This window comes from Rutidosis leptorrhynchoides, chromosome 2 (genome assembly GCF_046630445.1).
Source record: "Rutidosis leptorrhynchoides isolate AG116_Rl617_1_P2 chromosome 2, CSIRO_AGI_Rlap_v1, whole genome shotgun sequence".
Classification (NCBI taxonomy): Eukaryota; Viridiplantae; Streptophyta; class Magnoliopsida; order Asterales; family Asteraceae; genus Rutidosis; species Rutidosis leptorrhynchoides.
In genome coordinates this window covers 677,003,837-677,030,012 of record NC_092334.1, presented here as the reverse complement: position 1 = coordinate 677,030,012, position 26,176 = coordinate 677,003,837, and the positions used below count along the sequence as shown (strand labels likewise).

General features: G+C 32.9%; 1 protein-coding gene across 2 annotated transcripts; it reads left to right on the top strand.

The window, feature by feature from the left end:
- The first annotated feature begins 7,084 nt into the window (after positions 1-7,084).
- LOC139893957 (uncharacterized) lies at positions 7,085-13,328 on the top strand. 2 transcript variants are annotated; one of them, XM_071877163.1, is made up of 10 exons: positions 7,085-7,921; positions 8,374-9,489; positions 9,850-10,902; positions 10,993-11,034; positions 11,528-11,604; positions 11,732-11,816; positions 11,912-11,995; positions 12,286-12,387; positions 12,492-12,590; positions 12,928-13,328. In XM_071877163.1, exons 1-10 carry the CDS (start codon positions 7,208-7,210, stop codon positions 13,036-13,038), a joined length of 3,483 nt encoding a protein of 1,160 aa, XP_071733264.1. In that variant the 5' UTR covers positions 7,085-7,207; the 3' UTR covers positions 13,039-13,328. The 2 variants fall into 2 exon arrangements, 1 of the variants encoding a protein (XP_071733264.1); XR_011774760.1 differs by lacking the exons at positions 12,492-12,590; positions 12,928-13,328 and having other exon boundaries at positions 11,923-11,995.
- Positions 13,329-26,176: the final 12,848 nt, after the last annotated feature.

Here is a 26,176-nt window from a genome sequence, read left to right as displayed (position 1 = left end):
TCTTCTTCCGGTTCCGACTCTTCTTCCGGTTCCTCTTCGGGAACTTGTGAATCAGTCCACGAATCATTCCAATATACATTTGACTCTTCATTATTATTAGGTGAGTCAATGGGACTTGTTCTAGAGGTAGACATCTATCACATAATATCAAACGCGTTAAGAGATTAATATATCACATAATATTCACATGTTAAAAATATATAGTTTCCAACAAAATTTGTTAAGCAATCATTTTTCAAGTAAACACGGTCGAAGTCCAGACTCACTAATGCATCCTAACAAACTCGATAAGACACACTAATGCAAAATTCTGGTTCTCTAAGACCAACGCTCGGATACCAACTGAAATGTCCCGTTCTTATTGATTAAAAACGTTCCATATTAATTGATTTCGTTGCGAGGTTTTGACCTCTATATGAGACGTTTTTCAAAGACTGCATTCATTTTAAAACAAACCATAACCTTTATTTCATCAATAAAGGTTTAAAAAGCTTTACGTAGATTATCAAATAATGATAATCTAAAATATCCTGTTTACACACGACCATTACATAGTGGTTTACAATACAAATATGTTACAACAAAATAAGTTTCTTGAATGCAGTTTTTACACAATATCATACAAGCATGGACTCCAAATCTCGTCCTTATTTAAGTATGCGACAGCGGAAGCTCTTAATAATCACCTGAGAATAAACATGCTTAAAACGTCAACAAAAATGTTGGTGAGTTATAGGTTTAACCTATATATATCAAATCATAATAATAGACCACAAGATTTCATATTTCAATACACATCCCATACATAGAGATAAAAATCACTCATATGGTGAACACCTGGTAACCGACATTAACAAGATGCATATATAAGCATATCCCCATCATTCCGGGACACCCTTCGGATATGATATAAATTTCGAAGTACTAAAGCATCCGGTACTTTGGATGGGGCTTGTTGGGCCCGATAGATCTATCTTTAGAATTCGCATCAATTAGGGTGTCTGTTCCCTAATTCTTAGATTACCAGACTTAATAAAAAGGGGCATATTCGATTTCGATAATTCAACCATAGAATGTAGTTTCACGTACTTGTGTCTATTTTGTAAATCATTTATAAAACCTGCATGTATTCTCATCCCAAAAATATTAGATTTTAAAAGTGGGACTATAACTCACTTTCACAGATTTTTACTTCGTCGGGAAGTAAGACTTGGCCACTGGTTGATTCACGAACCTATAACAATATATACATATATATCAAAGTATGTTCAAAATATATTTACAACACTTTTAATATATTTTGATGTTTTAAGTTTATTAAGTCAGCTGTCCTCGTTAGTAACCTACAACTAATTGTCCACAGTTAGATATACAGAAATAAATCGATAAATATTATCTTGAATCAATCCACGACCCAGTGTATACGTATCTCAGTATTGATCACAACTCAAACTATACATATTTTGGAATCAACCTCAACCCTGTATAGCTAACTCCAACATTCACATATAGAGTGTCTATGGTTGTTCCGAAATATATATAGATGTGTCGACATGATAGGTCGAAACATTGTATACGTGTCTATGGTATCTCAAGATTACATAATATACAATACAAGTTGATTAAGTTATGGTTGGAATAGATTTGTTACCAATTTTCACGTAGCTAAAATGAGAAAAATTATCCAATCTTGTTTTACCCATAACTTCTTCATTTTAAATCCGTTTTGAGTGAATCAAATTGCTATGGTTTCATATTGAACTCTATTTTATGAATCTAAACAGAAAAAGTATAGGTTTATAGTCGGAAAAATAAGTTACAAGTCGTTTTTCTAAAGGTAGTCATTTCAGTCGAAAGAACGACGTCTAGATGACCATTTTAGAAAAACATACTTCCACTTTGAGTTTAACCATAATTTTTGGATATAGTTTCATGTTCATAATAAAAATCATTTTCTCAGAATAACAACTTTTAAATCAAAGTTTATCATAGTTTTTAATTAACTAACCCAAAACAGCCCGCGGTGTTACTACGACGGCGTAAATCCGGTTTTACGGTGTTTTTCGTGTTTCCAGGTTTTAAATCATTAAGTTAGCATATCATATAGATATAGAACATGTGTGTAGTTAATTTTAAAAGTCAAGTTAGAAGGATTAACTTTTGTTTGCGAACAAGTTTAGAATTAACTAAACTATGTTCTAGTGATTACGAGTTTAAACCTTCGAATAAGATAGTTTTATATATATGAATCGAATGATGTTATGAACATCATTACTACCTCAAGTTTAGTAGGTAAACCTACTGGAAGTGACAAGAAATGATCTAGCTTCAAAGGATCTTGGATGGCTTGAAAGTTCTTGAAGTAGGATCATGACACAAAAACAAGTTCAAGTAAGATCATCACTTGAAATAAGATTGTTATAGTTATAGAAATTGAACCAAAGTTTGAATATGATTATTACCTTGTATTAGAATGATAACCTACTGTAAGAAACAAAGATTTCTTGAGGTTGGATGATCACCTTACAAGATTGGAAGCGAGCTAGCAAACTTGAAAGTATTCTTGATTTTATGTAACTAGAACTTGTAGAATATATGAAGAACACTTAGAACTTGAAGATAGAACTTGAGAGAGATCAATTAGATGAAGAAAATTGTAGAATGAAAGTGTTTGTAGGTGTTTTTGGTCGTTGGTGTATGGATTAGATATAAAGGATATGTAATTTTGTTTTCATGTAAATAAGTCATGAATGATTACTCATATTTTTGTAATTTTATGAGATATTTCATGCTAGTTGCCAAATGATGGTTCCCACATGTGTTAGGTGACTCACATGGGCTGCTAAGAGCTGATCATTGGAGTGTATATACCAATAGTACATACATCTAAAAGCTGTGTATTGTACGAGTACGAATACGGGTGCATACGAGTAGAATTGTTGATGAAACTGAACGAGGATGTAATTGTAAGAATTTTTGTTAAGTAGAAGTATTTTGATAAGTGTATTGAAGTCTTTAAAAAGTGTATAAATACATATTAAAACACTACATGTATATACATTTTAACTGAGTCGTTAAGTCATCGTTAGTCGTTACATGTAAGTGTTGTTTTGAAACCTTTAGGTTAACGATCTTGTTAAATGTTGTTAACCCAATGTTTATAATATCAAATGAGATTTTAAATTATTATATTATCATGATATTATCATGTATGAATATCTCTTAATATGATATATATACATTAAATGTCTTTACAACGATAATCGTTACATATATGTCTCGTTTAAAAATCATTAAGTTAGTAGTCTTGTTTTTACATATGTAGTTCATTGTTAATATACTTAATGATATGTTTACTTATCATATTATCATGTTAACTATATATATATATCCATATATATGTCATCATATAGTTTTTACAAGTTTTAACGTTCGTGAATCACCGGTCAACTTGGGTGGTCAATTGTCTATATGAAACATATTTCAATTAATCAAGTCTTAACAAGTTTGATTTCTTAACATGTTGGAAACATTTAATCATGTAAATATCAATCTCAATTAATATATATAAACATGGAAAAGTTCGGGTCACTACAACTATAACTCACTTTCACAGATTTTTACTTCGTCGGAAAGTAAGACTTGGCCACTGGTTGATTCACGAACCTATAACAATATATACATATATATCAAAGTATGTTTAAAATATATTTACAACACTTTTAATATATTTTGATGTTTTAAGTTTATTAAGTCAGCTGTCCTCGTTAGTAACCTACAACTAGTTGTCCACAGTTAGATGTACAGAAATAAATCGATAAATATTATCTTGAATCAATCCACGACCCAGTGTATACGTATCTCAGTATTGATCAAAACTCAAACTATATATATTTTGGAATCAACCTCAACCCTGTATAGCTAACTCCAACATTCACATATAGAGTGTCTATGGTTGTTCCGAAATATATATAGATGTGTCGACATGATAGGTCGAAACATTGTATACGTGTCTATGGTATCTCAAGATTACATAATATACAATACAAGTTGATTAAGTTATGGTTGGAATAGATTTGTTACCAATTTTCACGTAGCTAAAATGAGAAAAATTATCCAATCTTGTTTTACCCATAACTTCTTCATTTTAAATCCGTTTTGAGTGAATCAAATTGCTATGGTTTCATATTGAACTCTATTTTATGAATCTAAACAGAAAAAGTATAGGTTTATAGTCAGAAAAATAAGTTACAAGTCGTTTTTCTAAAGGTAGTCATTTCAGTCGAAAGAACGACGTCTAGATGACCATTTTAGAAAACATACTTCCACTTTGAGTTTAACCATAATTTTTGGATATAGTTTCATGTTCATAATAAAAATCATTTTCTCAGAATAACAACTTTTAAATCAAAGTTTATCATAGTTTTTAATTAACTAACCCAAAACAGCCCGCGGTGTTACTACGACGGCGTAAATCCGGTTTTACGGTGTTTTTCGTGTTTCCAGGTTTTAAATCATTAAGTTAGCATATCATATAGATATAGAACATGTGTGTAGTTAATTTTAAAAGTCAAGTTAGAAGGATTAACTTTTGTTTGCGAACAAGTTTAGAATTAACTAAACTATGTTCTAGTGATTACGAGTTTAAACCTTCGAATAAGATAGTTTTATATATATGAATCGAATGATGTTATGAACATCATTACTACCTCAAGTTTAGTAGGTAAACCTACTGGAAGTGACAAGAAATGATATAGCTTCAAAGGATCTTGGATGGCTTGAAAGTTCTTGAATAAGAAAGATAACCTACTGTATATAACAAAGGTTTCTTGATCTTAGATGATTACTTGGAATGGATTAGAAAGCTTGGAAGTAAATTAGTAAACTTGAAGGGATTTTTGAAGTGTTCTTGAAGTGTTCTTCCTATGATGATTATAGCTTGATTCTTGAAGTGATTTTTGATGAAGATGATGATTAACTACTGGAAAAATACGTTCATAATAGTGTGTGTGTGTGTTGAGAGAGAATTAGAAAGAGAATTGGAAGTGAAATGGAGTGAATGATGAGTGGTAATTGGTGAGTGGTGAGTGGGGTTAAAAGGAGTTCTAGTTAGTTGACTAGCTCATGGTAGAAGTTAAAATTGATTAGTCATACATGATATAATCAAGAGTGGAATCCCATGCTAGTTCCTATTGGTATATACTCATAGTAAGTACGTTTTGAAGCTGTGTATAATACGGGTAAGAATACGACTAGAATTCTTGATGAAAGAAAAGAATGGAAAAGTAACTGTAACCATTTTCGTTAAGTATGAGTGTTTTGATATATGTCTTGAAGTCTTCCAAAAGTATTTTAATACATCTAAATACACTACATGTATATACATTTTAACTGAGTCGTTAAGTCATCGTTAGTCGTTACATGTAAGTGTTGTTTTGAAACCTTTAAGTTAACGATCTCAATTAATGTTGTTAACCCATTGTTTATTATATCTAATGAGATGTTAAATTATTATATTATCATGATATTATGATATATTAATATATCTTAATATGATATATATACATTTAAATGTCGTTACAACGATAATCGTTACATATATGTCTCGTTTCGAAATTCTTAAGTTAGTAGTCTTGTTTATATGTATATAACTCATTGTTAATATACTTATGGAGATACTTACTTATCATAATCTCATGTTAACCATATGTATACCCATATATATATCGTCATGTCGTTTTTACAAGTTTTAACGTTCGTGAATCGCCGGTCAACTTGGGTGGTCAATTGTCTATATGAAACATATTTCAATTAATCAAGTCTTAACAAGTTTGATTGCTTAACATGTTGGAAACATTTAATCATGTAAATATCAATCTCAATTAATATATATAAACATGGAAAAGTTCGGGTCACTACAAATTCGATGCACTATTGTCACTTATTTCCAATTTTAACTTTGATGGTACACACAAGGATTCATGGAAATGGTCTTTTGCAAATGATGGGCAACTAACAGTTAAAAAACTCACTGGTCTTATTAGGAAAAAGCATTTGAAAACAATAATCTTAATTGTGAGACAATGAGAAATAATTTTGTTCCAAAGAAACTAGAAGTGTTCGTGTGGCGTGCGGTTCAAAGTCGTATTCCGGTTAGGGTGGAGCTTGATAATCGAGGGATAGATCTTCACCCCGTAAGATGTCCGATGTGCGATGATGATTTGAAGACCGCATCCCACTCTTTAGTCTTTTGCAAAGAAGCTATGGAGGTTTGGGATAAGGTCTTTGCGTGGTGGGGATTTGGTAATACGTCGAATTTAAGATTAAACGAAATCTGTCGTGGTAACTGTCCGAGTTCTACTTCAAATTTTGGTAAAAAGGTATGACAAGCCGTCGAATGGGTCTGCTCATAGTTAATTTGGAAGAATAAGAACAACATGATTTTTCGAGGGAAAAATGGGTCTCTTCGGTCGGATTGAATGAAATTCAAATCAAATCTTTTGAATGGATTTCAAAAAGATCAAAAGGGCGTCGTCTTGATTGGCTTACTTGGCTAAATGATCCTAGTATGTATCTTAGACTAGTTTAATCCATAATGTCGTGCGGGTTTGCTATCTTCGTAACCTATTTATATCGAGTATGTAATTACATTTTTGTGTTTGGTGTGTCCTTTTGGTTGTTAAGGCTCACAATTGTTTCTATTTTATTATCAATAATACTTGCTTGCTTTTCAAAAAAAAAAAAAAAAAAACTATCCCAATTCAAAATAACCACCATGACTTGAACTCAATCAACTTGATATTATGAGAATTTACTTTTTCATCAAGTAATGTTTATTTATTTGTTTCATCAATAAATAAATATTACCTCTGTCTCATTTTAATAGGGCAGTATTTCATTTTGGGCTGTCCCATTCTGATAGTCCACTTTCATAAATAGAAAGGAAAGAAGATGTTTTATTAGTGGATCTGGAGAGAGAAGATATTTGATTGGTGGAGAAATAAAGTTAGTGGAATTTTCTAAAATTGCTTGTTTTTTTGTCTGTGGACTATTGGAATGAGAATGAGAATGAGGGAGGAATGTCTTAAAAAGAATATGCCGTTAAAAACCGACTCCACCAGCACCGCTATACAACCACCGTCTATTTGCCGCTATCTCATTTCCCAGTTTCCGGCAAATCTCACTTTTATTTCCTTCTCCGATCGTAATGCTCCGTCGTATCTTCACCATCAGCCGCCGCCGCCGTCATCTACTTACTACATCCTTACGCCGCTTCTCTTCCACTAATCATCATCCTGATCACAATCCAACCAATTATCCCCAAAACACCCTTCCACCCCCACCACCACAACAACTCAAAAACTTCAACCAGTTATCCCCAAATTACCCTAACAATTATCACTCTAATCTCCCTCGCACTTCACGTTTCACTCTAACCGCTTTTGCACTTTCCGGTACGGCACTGCTTGCGTCATCATACGTCATATATAATTACGATAATGAAATTACAGTTGACCGGTCAAAGGAGACGGTTAAGAGAATGATGAATACAATGAAACAAACAGGAATTGCGGCAACGGTGTTGTGGAAGTCGTTAAGGTCGGTATTGAGTTCGGCGAATCATGAAGTTAGGTTAGGGTTTGAAGTTAGGGTTGCTGCGTTATTGGCTGATATTGTTGCAGCAAATGAGAATCGAAGGGCGGCGATTGTTGGTGCTGGTGGTGGTGTGGTGGTGGACTGGTTGTTGGAGTCTGTGGCTTTAAGTGGTGGTGGTAGTTATGGAACTCAAGCCGAATCGGCTAGGGCTTTGGCGTATTTGATTGCGGATCCGAATGTATGTGAGGTTGTTTTAGGGAGACCGAATGCAATTCCGAATCTTCTTAGGTTTATTTTCTTTGCTCAACCTCATCAATCCAAAAAGGTATAAACATACTTTTTTACATACAAAAAGACTACATTTAGGTGGTGTTTGTTTTTTTGTTTTTGAAGATGTTTTTGTCTAAAGATCTACGGATCATGTCTGTAAAGAAGATGTGGCCCGAAGGTTATTGAAGATTGTTTGTTTTTATGTCTGCAAAATAACTCAACTTAATGTCTGCAACAGTTAGAAGCACATTTTTAAGTCTGCAAGGTTGCAGATAGAATAAGACATTATTTTATCTTGTGTCTTCAGAAAAACATACAGTCTGCAGTAAAAACGTCTGCGGACGCGGCCACGCGCAGACATGAGACATAATAAGATCTGCAGACTGAAAAACAAACGACACCTTATTAACAGTTGATGTTTTAATTAAGCTCTTTATTTTTTTATGTCATAGTCTACCCAAAAATTTAAATTTTTATCATATTGATATAGCATTTTCATGAAAGCAGCAACCAAGGCACAGTTCATTCAATTATTCAGATCCTTCAAACGGTAGAAGTATGCTTGTTGCAGCAATAATGGATATCGTCACTTCCAATTGTGACAATGTGGACAAAATACGGCTCAAGCCCATGCTATCTGGTACAGCTGCAATGCGGGATATCGCAGCTGCTCTTGAGGTTGTTGAAGAAGGTGGTATGCACATGGATGAACCGCCCGATAGTCAAGAAGATGATGATGATGGTGGGACGGGATTAAAGGGCATTGGAATCAAAGTTCTTGGTGGTACTGGTACAACTGTTGTGGGTCTTTCTAATAGGTCAATGGAGTTAGAAGAATCTGTTAAGTTCACTCCAAAAGTTCTTCAATTTAACAAAGTAAATGGTAACTCGCCAGCTGTCATTCCTGGACTATGGGATGATTTGCATTCTCAACATGTTGCTGTACCTTTTGCTGCATGGGCTTTAGCTAATTGGGCAATGGCATCAGACGTAAATAGATCACATATACAAGAACTTGATCGAGACGGGCATGCGGTTATGTCGGCTTTAGTTGCTCCTGAACGATCTGTGAAATGGCACGGGAGTTTAATCGCTCGGTTATTATTAGAAGATCGAAATCTTCCAATGAATGATTTCGTTTCCGATTGGAGTTCTACTCTTTTAACAACAATATCTCAAGCGAGTAAAACCAATGATATATCCTTGACTCGGGTCGCTCTATCTGCGTTTCTGGTATCTATTGAACGGTCCCCACGGGCTCAAAGGGTAGTTATGGAAAAAGGTCTTCATTTAATGAGGGAAACTGCTAAACGAACAATGGATCATACGTCTGTACAAGAATCATTGGCAAAAGGTTTGGAAACACTTTGTTCAGGGGATATACGTTTGTCTCTTGAGGAAGGACAAAAGTGGTCTTGTGTTTTACTTCCGTGGGTATTTAAGGAGACTTCATCTGATGCTATAAGATCATCTGCCATAACCATACTTTCTCGTATTTGTGAAGATTATGGACCCTCATCCATACCCATATCTCAAGGGTGGTTAGCTATTATGCTCTCTGACATTCTGAAATCAAGAAAGTTAGCCCTTAAAACGACTGCTCAGCCTAGGGACAAAGTGAAGGTTTGTAGCTCTATTTTATCTCCTGTGTTGGCCCGAAATACTTTATGTTCAATTTTTTAATAAATGGAGTTTTTGAAAAACAATGAATACTTGTAGTTATCTCAAATTTAAACTTATGTTTCGAATAAAATATATTAGGAGGTGGATTGCAATTAAAATTGTGGGAGACTTTCTACCTATAATAATCTTGTCTTTCGGTTAAAACAGTTAACACATTATCTTTTTAGCTAAGCTTCTTTTTTAGCTAAATCTAAAAAAAATGGGCTAGATTGCCGCCTTTAGTAGTTCATTGGTAGCTATAGATATGGTATTGTTTCAACTTCTGCAAGGGTAATTGATAAGAATATCTATTTCATGCAGACTCAAATCGATCAGTCGAATGTAGTATTTGGCACACAAAGTGTCAACCAGTTGGCTATTGCTGTGTCTAATTTGGCTGTAAATCAACTGGGAACAGATTCTATCAATGGCGATTTATCTGCCTTAGCTGATTTTCTCTCCCTCGAACCCTTCATCGGAACATACAAAAATATGAAAAAAGACAATTTACCAAAAGTAAACGCTGCAGATTCTGCAATAGCAACTCTAAAGGGGATCAAAGCCATGACCGAAATCTGCAGTGATGATCCTTCTTTTCAAAACCAAATAGTCGATTATGGTGTACTCCCATTGCTACGCCGGTTTTTATTACGAGACGATTATGAGAAATTAGCCGCCATTCAAGCATATGATGCATCAAAAGACATGGAACCCAGGGACCCACCTGTAACTGCAGTTGAGTTATCTAACCCATCTAGTGTTCGGATTCCACCTGCAGCTCATGTACGTAGACACGCGGCTCGATTGTTAACTGTGCTATCTGTTCATCCAAGAGTTAAGAAGTTGATACGAGATGATCAAGCGTGGTGTAATTGGCTTGAGGAATGTGCAAATGGAAAGATCCCAGGAAACAATGATCTCAAAACACGAAGCTATGCTAGAGCAACATTGTTAAATGTCTTTTGTGATGATCATGATTCAAGAGATGATGTAAACAATGACCATTCAGATGGTACTAATAATAATCGTAATTGTGCTCGTTATACTGACATGATATATCTGATAAACCCTGACATGCCTCATTGGGATTCATTTGGAAAGAAAAATCGAATTAATCCCAATGAAGAGAATGTCGCTGATTCTAACGATGAATCAGAGATCCGTTCGGGAGAACCTTCAGTTGATGTTATTTTTGTTCATGGTCTGCGTGGTGGCCCGTTTAAGAGTTGGCGGTTATCTGAATGTAAGTCGTCATCTAAATCTGGGCTTGTCGAAAAGATCGATGAAGAGGCGGGAAAACAAGGAACGTTTTGGCCTGGGGAGTGGCTTTCGGCTGATTTCCCTCGAGCTCGTTTGTTTAGTCTTAAGTACAAGGTCTGTGATCATGGGTTATAATGGATCTTACTTCTTTTAGCCAACATGATTGTAAACTGACTGTTGAGTGTTGACTAATATCTTTTGCAGACAAATCTTACCCAGTGGTCTGGATCAAGCCTGCCTCTCCAGGTTTGTGTTCTTACTGTTGCTTCTTGAATAAATATTACTTTTTCCTTGGGTTGTTTGTATAGGTGAACTTGGGTTTATATAGTTATAAACGATTAAATGTACAATTTGGGCTGTATGATATTTTAAATGGGTCATATGGGTTAAACCAGAAAGCTTAACTTAAAGTGGAGCAGGCTGGTTCAATAGGTTGGAGGTTACTGAAAGTGTATCATCAGGCCATAAGACACCCTATCCATTTGTTTAAAGATATAAGGAGTAGATTATTAGCCTAACATTGTGACTTTTGGATTTATAATTGGTGTGTTAAATTTTATTCAAGTAAATAAAAATCTAGAAGTGTTTGTGTCTGCCCAACCTGATTGACATGTACTAAAACTAACCTGTTTTAACCCACACTTTCTTTTACCTTTTACCTAACATGCCCACTTTGCCACTTTATGTTGTTGGTGCATTTTAATGGGTTGCTTATATATCCGGCATTTGGATTGTGCAGGAAGTTAGCTCCATGCTGTTGGAAAAGCTTACTGCAGCAGGCATTGGAGATCGGCCAGTTGTATTTGTTACTCATAGGTTTGTATAAGTGGTATCTTTTTTTCTTTTTACACATGTTGTTTGGAGATACTAGTACACTATTTCTTAAATTCTGTCTTCATAAAATTTGATTTGTCCATGAAATTAAGGGTTTCATGTTTTGCAGCATGGGTGGATTGGTTGTGAAGCAGATGCTTCATCAGGCAAGTGCGCAAAACAAAAGCAATCTTGTCAGAAACACCGTTGGCGTGGTATGTTTTAGACAAGGAAGATTGTAGTTTTTTTTATATAAGATATCAGTAATAATAATCCATTTATATTACTACTTATTACTCCTTGGTTTTAGGTATTCTACAGCTGTCCACACTTTGGTAGCAAACTTGCAGATATGCCCTGGCGAATGGGTTATGTGTTTCGCCCTGCACCATCGGTTAGCATCTTTATTTTTGTTATCCACTAGAGGTGGCAACATGAACCCATTTGTATAAGAACTGGTTGATACTTGGTGTATTTATTTATAACGAGTTTAAACTGGTAATATAGAAGACTGTTTATCATGGAAGCAAATGGGTCAAACACTTATTGATATATATTTGATTTAATCATCTATAAATTCTATAGTACATTCAGTCCTTTTTTAGCCCGGTTCATTTTGACCCACATATTCTTGAAACTGATTATAACAACCTACTTGTATTAAATATTCTCATTCTTTGTCAGATAGGAGAGTTGAGAAGTGGTTCTACGAGATTAGTGGAGCTTAATGACTTTCTTCATGATCTGCATAAAAAAGGATCTCTCGATGTTCTCAGTTTTTGTGAGGTAGTATCACGATTTCATCTTCGTTTTACCTTTTTTAGTATGTGGATGCATGCGTCTATTGTTGCTTAATTAGGAGTCTAATTGTCTAATGACATGTTGTGCAGACTAAAGTAACGCCAATAGTTGAAGGCTATGGAGGATGGGCTTTTCGAATGGAAATAGTTCCAATTGAATCTGCATATCCTGGATATGGTGAACTTGTTGTAAGTTTTCAATTCTTTAATACTTAAATATTACAAATGCGCAAGTTTTTGTTCGTAGTGACTAAAGATGGCAAGATGGGTGGGTTGGGTAAGTTTTTGAAATTGTTTCAAGTAAAAACTGGTCGATTTTATTATGGTCAGAATGGTCTGTACTGATTAGGTTGACCTATAAACATTATATGCTCATTACTTTTTGTAAGTAGTTTAATACGGTTACATAAACAGTATATTATTATACCTATCCGTACCTTTCAATGAAATTATATATGCAGTTTTATTTGTATAAACTAGACACCCGTATAAAAAAAGATTCTTACTTTGCACTGACATTTGGCAGGTGTTGGAGTCAACTGATCATGTAAATTCATGCAAACCTATTAGCCGAACCGATCCTTCTTATAGTGAAACTTTACAATTTTTGCACAAACTTAGAGCTGCACACCGATAATGCTAGGGCACCTTACTGACAAAACCATGGGAACAAGTGTTCAGAGTCAATCCAAGCCTTAAAATGCAAAAATACCAATTTACCCCCATTTTGCACTGTTAGTATTCATTTTTTTACAGATGCCGGGGACATCAAGCAATCAATACGAGGCTGTTGTATATAGGAGATGACAATAACAATATACAAGTAGCGAAATCAGTCATTCAATTGGAATTTTACCATCTGTAACTTCATTGTAAATCGATGATATTGATCTTTGTATACCGAATTCTTTTATTTTGTTACTCGTATTATGGGGAAGTATAAGTATATTGTAAACGGTATTTCCAATAATAGTCAAGTAAGAGAGAGCGAGTTATTAGGTAATTTTTTCTCTAGCAAATGCTAGAAGACTGGTTGAAAATGCTTGCAATTCTAATGCTGCAACTCCAACAAGATCAACAAATACGTTCCGTGTAAAATAAATTTTTTTGTGTGGCGTGCACGTCTAACTAGTTTACCTTCGATTAAAAGAATTCTTTAAAGTGTTAACATATGCTAGGCACATGAGAGCAATATGGTACAAGTAACTTCAAATGATCTAAACTTGATTCATTTGTAAATTTAAACATAATTTGAAAATATCAAACCTTCTCCGTGAACTAATGACAGTCTCTGTTCATCGCTCTAATAATACATCTACGTCTAAACAGGTACTGTTATCTTCTCACAATTGATATTTACTACTATAGTTATATCGTGTTCGATGTTGTGTATGTTTGTTGTATATGTATAGTGTATTACTAGGTAAAAGACCCGTGACTCACGGGGTTGATCAAATAAATATATACAATAATTTTTAAAAAAAAATGTGGTTAGAACATTTAGTTTATGCAATAATAATTTACATAAATTAGTAAATCGGGCTAATTCGTTATCTGCTTTATGAACAATAAAGATATAAATTTTAAGCGAATTTAAATTGGTTTAAGTTCTTCATCAAATCAAAACATGCATTGCTATAAATCAGTAAATGGGTCTAGTTCCTTAGCTATTTGTGACAATAAATTATACATTGTAATAGAAGTCGAATGAATTTGATTTCATCATTACAAAACTTGAAGCACTGTAGGCAACGTGAAAACATATTTATTTAAAAGGAAGGTAATTGCAAAAAATAAAACAAGCCAATATCAATAATTTTAGATCTATGTTGAGACGGTGAAGGAAACATTTGTGACAGATTTGAGTTTATTTTCTATCAATTAGGCTATTAATTCAGGTTTTCATGTACAAAATATTGTATTTAATATTTAAAATCATAATTTTCTTTTTTCCTACTTATGACATCAGCAGGAATTTTGTAAAAATGCCAAGTGTCCATCAAGAGTTTAAGAGTGGGTTAGATTTTTAAAGGATGACATCATCAAGTTTGCAATTTAATATATAGTGTAGATTATAATTATAATTATTTATTATAATTATAGTATAACTATATATTTTTACGTATATGTATATATATGTATTTGTGTAGTTTGGGTACAGTCCATATGGTATCGCCTTTTGTGTCCACAATATATTTTCAGAAGACCAAAAATTAATTCCAGAAATTATGGTCTACTACAAACTGTAAGGTTTTTATGATCCAATAATATGAGTAATTTCAGAAAATCACTCAATCCACAAAAAGTAAACGAAGACAATATTGAGAAAATTAAGAACACGATAATTTAACGTGGTTAAATGTAATCAAAGGTTAATTACTTTAAATCACGGACCAAACTATAGAGATTTTATTCATAAAATTCGGGTATACGTGTATGGGTTACGATATGGTTATTTTATAGAGGAAAACAAACTAGGAAATGGCTTAACGAACAAGTTTCTTAAATCTAGAAACTTCTGCCCGCCCAGCACCCGACTCGCGAGACTTCTTGTAACCAACCTTTTCGCGTTCACTAGTCGTACGTCGAGAAGAAATCCCAGTCGCGAGCTAGTCTTTCCCATTCGCGAATCCTGATCAAAACCTAGTCACGATTGCGAGTTTCACAGCAGTAGCAAATCGTTTCTTGTTTTGATATTCTTCACCATCCAACAATCTCCCACTCGAATGATAATCTATACAAAATCCAATCTACGTCAACCCAACACTTCAACAAACTAACCAAGAACGTTAAAAAACCATTTACCGCCAAGACGCTATTTGGAACACGCACACTCAACACATTCGTCGGATGAGCAGACGTTCGATACAAGGTCTTCAACACTACTTGTTAGAATCGAACCATCATCGCTCCATCTCTCTAGTTGGTCGTCTTCTCTCATCAATTCATTAGAAGACCTGTTGAGGCAATGCAAATTCGAGTTTGACGTTAAATCATTAGTCGTCTTCTCTCATCAATTCATTAATTGCCTATTAATCAACGTTAAATTCGAGTTCTACAACACTGATAATGTTTAAGGGACTTGAGTTAGATACATATGATATGGAGTACCAAATCCGGACAATTGTGAGTTTGCCGAATTTGGTGTTGGCGAGTTTGACGGTGATGATAGATTTGTGGAAGGCTTCAATTGAATGTCAATGTTGTAGTCATTGGTTGGGTTGTTCGACATTGTTAATGTTGATTGTTGAATTATACTCCATCCATCTGAGATTAAATGTCCACTGAAGATACAATTATGTAAACATTATTAGATTATTATATATTTTACATATCTAATGTTATTTGAGTTTTTGTTTCTTTATATTATTGATTATTGATATATAGAAACTCAAAACGCATACATGTATCTTAATATGTATTTTTGTAAAAATTCTTGTGGATATTGATAATATCCATTAACCCGCTTAATTCACGGATATAGATGTGAATGGATGAAAATGAAATTAAATGAATATGAATATGAATTTTAAAAAATAAATGATATGAATATAGATATGTCATCATTCGATTCATATCCCGATCCATTGTTATTTTTAACAAAAAAAAAAAAAAAAAAAAAACATTAGCTTTCAGTTATGGATCCCACATTTGAAGATATTATATCCATATGCTCTGGGCTTTGGTCGGGCTCCTAGCTTGGGATACATATACATCACTTATTCATTGAATTGGATTTTCGGATTTGGAGGAAGAATCTATTTTGTATGCATTCTTCTAAGGTTTATCACTAAAATGCCCAAAAATTTTTCACCACTTGCACTAGAGCCCAAAACAAAAAAATTTGCCAAAATGCCCTCGCAAGGCGCAAGGGTCCTTGCGACCTTGCGTCCTTGCGTCATTCTCTTAAAGAATTACGGTTAAATGACATCTTTAAACCTGGCACTCCACACTTTCGCCTGACTTCGCAAACACGCAAAAAAACCCATACACAGGCGATCCGCAAAAACGCAAGCACAAACGCAAACCCTCTTCATCACTTCGATTGCTACTATCAGATTCACCTCCATCATCACCTCCACTACCACCAAACCCCTCTTGCCACCACCGTCACCTTTTATACAAGCCTACAAGGGTTATCACGAAGTGTTAGGGTTTTCTAGCAAAATAATTAGGGTTTTCACGAAGTAATCAACCAAATAATCAAGGAATCAACCTTGCAACGATGGCGAGCAACTAGGTTAGTGATTACTTCGTTGTTTATGTGCGTTTTATATGTTTATTTTGAGTTCGATGCGAATTGTATAAGTGTGCACACCAACTGCTCGATGAAATGTCTGTTTGAGGTGTGTTTGTGTTTATTGAAGTACAACCGTTGATTAATGATATGCAATTGTGGGTTATATGTTCGAGTGAAACAAACATTAGTAGCTCGTAAAATTATCGAAATTGATCAGACGCAAGGTCAAGTTTGCGTCCTTGCGTATGGTACACTAGTAGACGCAAGGGTGTCTTTGCGTCCTTGCGTATTGCACATAAGCTTGTCTTTGCGACCATGCGTTGGTCAATTAAATGGACGCAAGATTTATCTTGCGTTCTTGCGTCCTTACACTTTCTGCTAATTTTATTGCTACTTATGCTAGGATTTGTGGAAGGAAAGTTAACGATGAAGAATAAGTTAAGCGTTATAGGGGATGTTAAGAAGGTGATGACTGAGAATCAAATTAAAAAGTTTAAAGAAACGTGTTTTGATCCATGGTTAGATCTTGAATACGTTGGTGATGATCCCGGGCTTGTACATTGCATGCTCCAGCGGAAGAGTGTGCGGCCGGATAGACTAGATAATGTTAAGTACCCCGATGAGCATGAGGATCTATGGTTTCGTTTTCAGAACAATTATTCAATTAGATTTGGTCGCCGTGAATTTTGTCTCGTGACGGGTTTTTTGTTTAGTAGCCGGACGGACATGGCACATTACATCCCGAAGAATTATGACGTCCAGACCGCACCTATTAGACGAGGTTTATTTAAGGGTTTTAAAGATTCTCAAAATGTTTTGATTAGTGATGTTGAAAAGATGCTTTTAGAATCTGATCACAGCCGTATTAGTGACGATGATGTGGTGCGACTAGCAATTATCTTGATTGTAGAGAGAGGTTTTATGGGTAAACAAGGGATCCATGTTGTGAATAAAAAGTTTTTATGGTTAGTCGAAGAGTTATCGCTTGTTAATCAGTACCCATGGTGGTCTCGTATTTGGGAGCCAACTTGCGAAGCGGTTAGTGAAGGGTTTGTTATTCGTGAAAGCCAATTAGAGAGTGGAAAGGTGTACACTTTGGCGGGATTTATGTGGGCATTCAAGGTAAATGGTTGAATATTTATTATTTAATGTTAATATTTAAGATGTAACATAAATTAATTTTTTTATTTGTAGATTTGGATTCTCGAGTCTTACCGTCGTACCATTAAACCGTTTGCTAAAAAGACTGACAAGAATGGAGTATCGAGGGCTCTTTTTTGGAAGCGTTCATCTGCCGAGTCATATGGAATCTCTGAATACCTTAAACTCCTAGATATTCAAGTTAGTTACATTTTAAAAATGTTAGGCTATCCTAAATTATTGGATAGTTTATCCGTTTACAGACAGGTTCTGGTATGGGCGCAAGGTATGCCTTGCGTCTTTGCATTTGGTTTTTCTTGTAGACGCAAGGTTGTGTTTGCGGCCTTGCGTCTGCTTTTGACCCTGGACGCAAGAGTTTCTGTGCGACCTTGCGTACGTTGCCGCAAGCTTTTATTTGCATCTTTGCGTATTCCGTTCTGCTAATATTCTTATTATTTGATAATTAATTAATTAATAATTATGTAGGATGAGTGTCCCGAGAAAAAGAGACCTTTACGTGGTCTGCAGCCAACTGATACAGAAAAGAGTTGTCAATAGTGGATTCAGAGTGACGTGTACTTTAGAGGAGGAAAGGTACCAGAAGATGAGATCGAGGATGAGGTTCAGGATGATCTAGTTGATACAGATGATTCAGTTGTTGATGGGTCTGTGAGCAGACACCCCACAAGCATTCAACAGAAGGTCTAGATACAGAGGGCCCTCCCGATGTACAGAATTTACATCGTATGTTAGAGTTGTTGACAAAGCGGATGGACAAACAAGAGAAAGAGTTAATTGATTGTAAAAAACTTGTTATGCAACACGAAAAACTTTTATCGCAACAATAATATCAGGTATATTTAATTGTATTTTTGGTATTTTTGGTATTAATTGAATTGAATATTTACGTTATTTATGTTATTTATTGTGTTTAGGATGACGATACGTGTTTCAATCGATCTTTGTCTGATAATGAAATCGAAAGGCCTTCTCCAATGCACATTCGACGTGGAATCAGAGAAAGAAGGCCAACTGGTGTATTAAGGTCCCCATTCACAACACCTGGGTACAGAAAACCCATTGAAAAGGTACATTTAAGCAAATTAAGAACTTGTATGTTACATTATTGCAAAAAATAATGTTGTGTTTCTGTGACTATTGTGGACGCAAGACATACCTTGCGTCATTGCGTATCGCAAAAGTGTTCTTGCGTCCTGGCGTCTTGGCACGCAAGGACATTTTTGCATCCTTGCGTCTGCATGTCGCAAGGTTTAGTTTGCGTCCTTGCGCAAGTATATTTACTAAGTAACTGTGTGTTTCTGGGTTTCGTTGTGGTAGATTCATTCTTACTTTCTCAACAACATAAATATCAATCGGAGCATTTACAATTGCATATTGTAAACACTTTTGAAAGTCTTCATAATCATCCGTAATATCAAAAACATGGTTATTATAAATGTATCTCATTGAAACAGGTGCATTGGGTGGCATTTGTATTTTTTTAAGAACATTTTTTAATAATATTCTCCGATTCATTGGTTTTATAGGTGCAACAGGTAGTTTTAGCCAAATTCTAAAACAATCTAGGGGTAAATACGTGGGAATGTTATTAATATACTCAAAAGAACCCCCACAACATATATGAACAACAAATTTATCTTCATTAACACAATTCATAAATACTTAAGTTATTGTAAAAATGCTTAAAAATGTACCTTAAGCTGCCAATAATCACTGAAATTCTTTTGGAATGAGTTGTTATGAAATGATGAATTACAAGTTCCAGGATCATTCTTTTTATAGGATCAAAATTTTATCCATAAAAATCTAGAAAATCTAATGAAATCTTATCCTGAAAATCCTATCCTGATAAGATAAGGACGCAAGGACGCAAAGACGCAAGGACGCAAGAGAGCTTGCGTGCTTGCGTCGGTCAGTACGCAATCTTCCTTGCGCCTTGCGAGGGCATTTTGTCAATTTTTATTTGGGGCTCTGGTGCAAGGGGTGAAAATTATTTGGGCATTTTGGTGATAAACCCTTCTTCTATTATTTTACTATGTGATATATTTCATGAAATCACATACACGGCAACATATGAAATTATTTGTACAAAATTTTTAGAACATTACTTGTGTTCATTCCGAAATTCATACCTACGAATTCTGGATCATTACTTGATGTGCTTAATGGATAGAAGAGAAAACAGAGCATGAAGCTCCGAAATAGAAAGGGGGTATAAATCGCAGCAAACAGAAAAGATCATTAACTGTAGATGTCAATAATTATAGAAAGACAGAAGCAGGGACTTCAAAAAATAACGAAGGATATAAAGTCCGACAACAACACATAAATTACAAACCGTGTATATCAATAAGTATTGCAACGTAAAGACACGGAAGAATTAAAAACACTATAACCCCAAGGTAATAGTAAAAGTAAATAAAATCCTCCGGTGGTAGATGAAAGAGAAGAATTATAGATATGAAAGTTAGGAGTATATTAAGGATTAGAACGAGATAGAGCATATTGACGAATGCTTCAAAGTATGAATTGAGGGAGGAAGAATAGAAGGTATGAGCTGTGGAAATAAGGAAACAAAGAGGTGGATTTATAGTAAATTTTTCGACAGAAAAATTGAAACAGATTATTGCATTTAACCAAAGAAGATCCTAATTTCCTTAATTACCGAAGAACCAAATCTTATTACGAAGATTTCCTCTAAAATCCCTTAATTTCCGAAAATCAACCATGACTACGTCACTGGTTAAAACGAATCGCATTTACTCATTTCACTCTTTTGTGATAACTTCACTCGTACGCTCCATATAAACAAATTATTTTATCCATGTTACCCGTTGATGATAAAACTCTAATTTTTCAGCTCGTATGCGTCATGAAAACATACTTATTGTCAGCCATGACCATCTCGATCAAATTTCGGGGACGGAATTTCTTTAACGGGTAGGTACCGTGACAACCCGGAAATTTCCGACCAAATTTAAACTTTACCTTTATATTATTCCGACACGATAAGAAAAGTTTGTTAAAATAAATTTCAAAAATCTTAAACTGTGTTCATACATTCATTTGACTTCGAACAAATTCCGACGATTCACGAACCATTATAAAAAAGAATATGATTATATATGTATATATCTATATGTATATATATTATAACTTGAAAACGTTAACAACGTATTAGATGTATAATACTTTACATGAACGTATTTGTTTCAAAATATTTATCGACGAAATTAGAAGATAATGTCAAATGATTGAGTTATCCGTTACAATATGATATTATTACAAGTCTTTGGGGTAAGGTCCACGTTGATTTGAGAAATCTGTTCTTTTTAACGGTATCCGGAATAATTGGTAAAGTAATCTACACATGAAAACAAAGTGTCAAATAACGAGAATTAGACAGAAGTTAGTGGAAGATTAAATTACATAATAATCAATTGATTTAGTTTCAAATGTACGAAAACGTTTTTCGATATAATAAAACTAGATTGTTAATGTCTTTGTTTAAATAACGAGAGTTGGAATATTAGTTGTTAGATATATGAATAACTTTCAACGTATATTAAAACGTGTTTATGAGATATATGATTTTAAATTAATAATAACACTCGCTTATTGATTCGATTGATATTTGAACATGTCAATTAGTACGTTAAGAAGTTAAAGTAAACGCTAGTATACAAATGAACTATATCTATTTAAGTTTTAGAATGTAAACGTTATATGGTACAATATTTTCTATAATGTAAACGATTTTAAATTATACTTTGAAATATAAATATATTTTGAAAGACTAAATAATATATTACTAAATAAATATTTTTAAATGGATAAATTACATTTCTAAATAAAAACATATTTAAATTTTACAAAGTGATAGAATATAATATTAACTTACTCATAAAACGTTTTGATTTAAAATAATATTATTAAATATACTTTGATAAATAACGAGATATTGATTTGTAGAAGCAAATGACCATAACACTCGATTGCCCAAGTTACACTTCAAGTGATATAGTTTATTTGAAATTTAAGTCAAATTATTGATAAAGGTTCACGTCGCGTATCGTTTAATACAAGTTTTCTCAACGTACGAAAATGAGTTCGAGAAACCGAAATCGGAACATAAGTCGAGAGACAACGTACGAGTCGTCGAAATGAAAATTACAATTTAACTATGCTCGTGAATATTATATTATATATATATAATTATATAAATTAAATATATTATATATAAAATATTATATAAACTCCGCAGCCCACGTTTTAAATGAATTTGAGTACGAGCCAGCTAGGCCATGCGATGGCATGGCAAGAAGCCTGTGAGCCCATGCCATCGCATGGGGTCAAGTTTCAGCAACCATCTATAAAGCTCGTTCGTTATGTTCGACACAAACACACACATACATAATCACTCCCTCTGTTATTTATATTTATATTATATATTATTTATATTATTAAGATTAATAATATTATTAATCTTATTAATATTAGTATTAGTAGTATTAGTTTTATTATTATTTATACATAAAATACTACGACGGAGTGCGGTTCGAGTAATTTAAAAATGGGTTTTTCGAGCGGGATAGAGCTGAGGAAATTATGGGTTATAGCTAAGGAGGTTATGGGTATGGTTCGGGGATATAGCTCGTGAGGTCAACCTAGTGTTTATCATCTTCGTTGCGTCTACGTACTTTCCTGCAATATTGAATCTCAATATTGATACGTGAGCACTCATAACTTAACTTTTATATATTAATAGTGTATCCCTGACTAGTGCTCGAGTATATTTGATTATGTATGCTTGTATATTTAATTTCTTCGTTATATAGTGTATGTTGAATCATGAATTTAATACATATAATACTGATATAAGGTATATGATATGCATGTCGTTGGAAAGCTGTCGAAAAATTATTAACTTTTCATTTAGAAGTCGTGTGATTTTGATGAACGGATTTAAAGATATAGTCAACTGAATTATCATTAATCTTAGTATTATTATTAAAAATGATTATTATTATTACTTTGTCGTTATTATCGTCATTATTATTATCTGATTATTATTATTATTACCGTTATCGTTATCAATATAAGTATTATCATTAAAATTGTTATTGTTATTATTATTACTATAGTTATTATTAAAAGATAACATTTTTTATAAAAACTATTATTATTTTTATCGTTATTTTTATTAAAAGTATCATTAATATTAAAATTATCATGTTTGTTAAAATTATCAATTTTAATAAAAATACCATTTTTATTATCATTATCATATTAAAGTTATTATTAAAAATTATCATTTTTGATAGAATTAGTTTTATAAAATATTATTATTACTATTCTTATTATAATAATTATATATATAGCAAATATTATTAAGATAAAATATATTATTGAAAATTATTATTATCATTATTATCAATGTATCGTTAATATAAAAACTATCATTTTTATCAAAATTATCATTTTAATAGAAATATCATTGTTATTATAAAATGTCATTATTATTATCATTTTAATATTATTATTATTAATAATTAACATTATTATTTTCATATAAAACATTATTATTATCGTTAACATGAATATAATATTTTTATCAGAAATATTATTATTATTATTATAACATTTGTATTATTACAAAAGATTATTATTTATTATCAAGATTATTATTATCATTAGTAAATATAAATATTGTTATTATTATTATTTTATTATTATTATTATTAAAAATAATTAATATTATTATTATAAAATAATACAACTTTACTTATTATTATTATTATCAATATTATTTTATCAAATAAAAATGTAATACAAAGATATTTTTACCATACGTAATATAATTACATTAATAGTAAACTATATAAATCTTATTACTTGAGATATATAAAAGTATATTTTTATCATATATAAACTTTAATATAGCTTTTTATTTATTAATAAATGGTTTGTATTATTTACTATAATAAAATCTTATAAATATATTCATATATATATATATAAACGACTATATTTAAGTTATATAATAAACATGTATAGTTTTTTTTTTTTTTTGAAAGTCATTTTGGGTTAAACTGACTTTTGGTGACTTTTGCATATCGATCTCGAGCATTAGGATTGTGATACACTATGACTCGACCTTAATTATTGGACAGTTATTGACCAACATATATATATATATATATATGACTCGACCTTAATTATTGGACAGTTATTGACCAACATATATATATATATATATATATATATATATATATATATATATATATATATATATATATAATTAATTAAAATAGGTTCGTGAATCCGAGACCAACCTTGCACTTGTTCAATGCCATCATATGCATAATTACTACGAAATACAATATTGTATTAAAGAAATCTTCCGCTGTGCATTTGCTCATTTAGAGATATTACTTGGAGTCATTCATGGCATATTTCAAAAGACGTTGCATTCGAGTCGTTGAGTTCAACAAGATTACTATTAAGACATTTATAGTTTGAATATATTATGAAATGGTATGCATACCTGTCAACTTTCGATGAAATGAAAGTTTTGTCTTTTAAAACAAATGAATGCAATGTTCGTAAAATGTATCATTTAGAGGTCAATACCTCGCAATGAAATCAACTGTTGTAATTCGTTTATAATCAATATGAACGGGTTGTTAAAGTTGGTATCAGAGCGATGGTCTTAGCGAACCAGGTCTTGCATTAGTGTGTCTAACGGATAGTTATTAAGATGCATTAGTGAGTCTGGACTTCGACCGTGTCTGCATGTCAAAAGTTTTGCTTATCATTTTTGTCGAAAAATTACATGCTTATTATTCTTAGTTTAGACACATCTTACTGCATTGATTGCATAAATAGTGTATAGACAAAATTCATATCTTAGCGTATCTGCTAACTCATATCTTAATGTATCTATTACTGTAAACTTTGCCTGATATATTCCGTAAATTTCTCCGTAATCTACGAAATCTTTTGTTCTATATATATATATATATATATATATATATACTCTAAGTAACTAGAATACCATTCGATAGCCGGAAATCATTTTATATCGAAAAATCCTTTATTCAATTGTACGAAATGGAACTCGCCACTAGTTCAAGTCCCTCGGATTCCGATATGGATTTTCACTCGAGCTCCGAAAGCAGTGTGATCGGAATAGATCAACCAATAAGCCATCATCTATTTTGGATGAATTGGGTATGGGTTCGTAGCCTACTTAATCACTGGAGACAAGAAGAAGGCGATCCCTTCCACCTACCACATTGCCCTCTTGGCGGTGAACCTGAAATACTTACCAGCGAACCTGTTCGTAATACCATTTTCTCTCTCATTTCTAGAGTATCTCGTCACGATTATATACTATTTCAAATTCTAGATCTTATTCACCCGCTCGTCCGAACCACCGATCATTCCGGTGTAATAGAAGAAGTTAATGAGCTTCGTGCTAGAGTGGTGGCTTTAGAGAATATGATGCACAACTTGCAAGCACCACAAGCACCACCAACATCAACACCATCACCATCAGCAGAACCACCGTCATCAACAGTACCACCATCATCAGCACCAACAGTACCATTACCACCACCAACCACAACCGCGTCGTAAACCTCAACTTTACAATCTGTTCCATGAACACCAATGTCATACGCTCTGTAGATACCAAGGAATGCCAACAACGACAAACGATGAAGTATTGATTCATAACTTCATTGAAGAAATATTTTGCGGCGATTATGTAATCTCCAAAATCTTAGAGATTATTTTGATTCTGATTACAAATCAGATGAGTGAACAGAGACAGTAGAGTAGAAACCCTGACCGGAATGGTGCACGATTTACAAGCTAGACTCATTCTACCAGCAGTAATACCGTCAACATCACCAGTACTAGCAGTACTGATAGCATCACCAGCACCAACAGCATCTACAACATCACAAGCTCTGTCAACTTTATAATCACTACAGATATCATCACAAATCAACAACAAGTATGTCATATCAACGAGTTATAAAGTATTAACTCATTTCCACTGAAGGATTTATATATATATCTTATATATATATATATATATATATATATATATATATATATATATATATATATATATATATATTTATATGTATGTATATCTTATATATATATATATATATATATATATATATATATATATATATATATATATATATATATATATATATATATATATATATATATATATATATATATAAGTTTTGAAACCACAATAAATCTTTTCGTATTAAGCTATTACGCGTGAATTTTAAAGAGTAGATACTCGGATAATTCATGTTACCAATATGCTATGATGTACATCCTTCGT

Bases quoted from the DNA above. Each gene is read 5' to 3' on its own strand.
- LOC139893957 (XM_071877163.1), top strand. From the start codon at position 7,208: ATGCTCCGTCGTATCTTCACCATCAGCCGCCGCCGCCGTCATCTACTT. The intron at 7,922-8,373 runs GTATAAACATAC...TCATGAAAGCAG, and splicing joins AACCTCATCAATCCAAAAAG to CAACCAAGGCACAGTTCATT. The intron at 11,996-12,285 runs GTTAGCATCTTT...ATTCTTTGTCAG, and splicing joins TGTTTCGCCCTGCACCATCG to ATAGGAGAGTTGAGAAGTGG.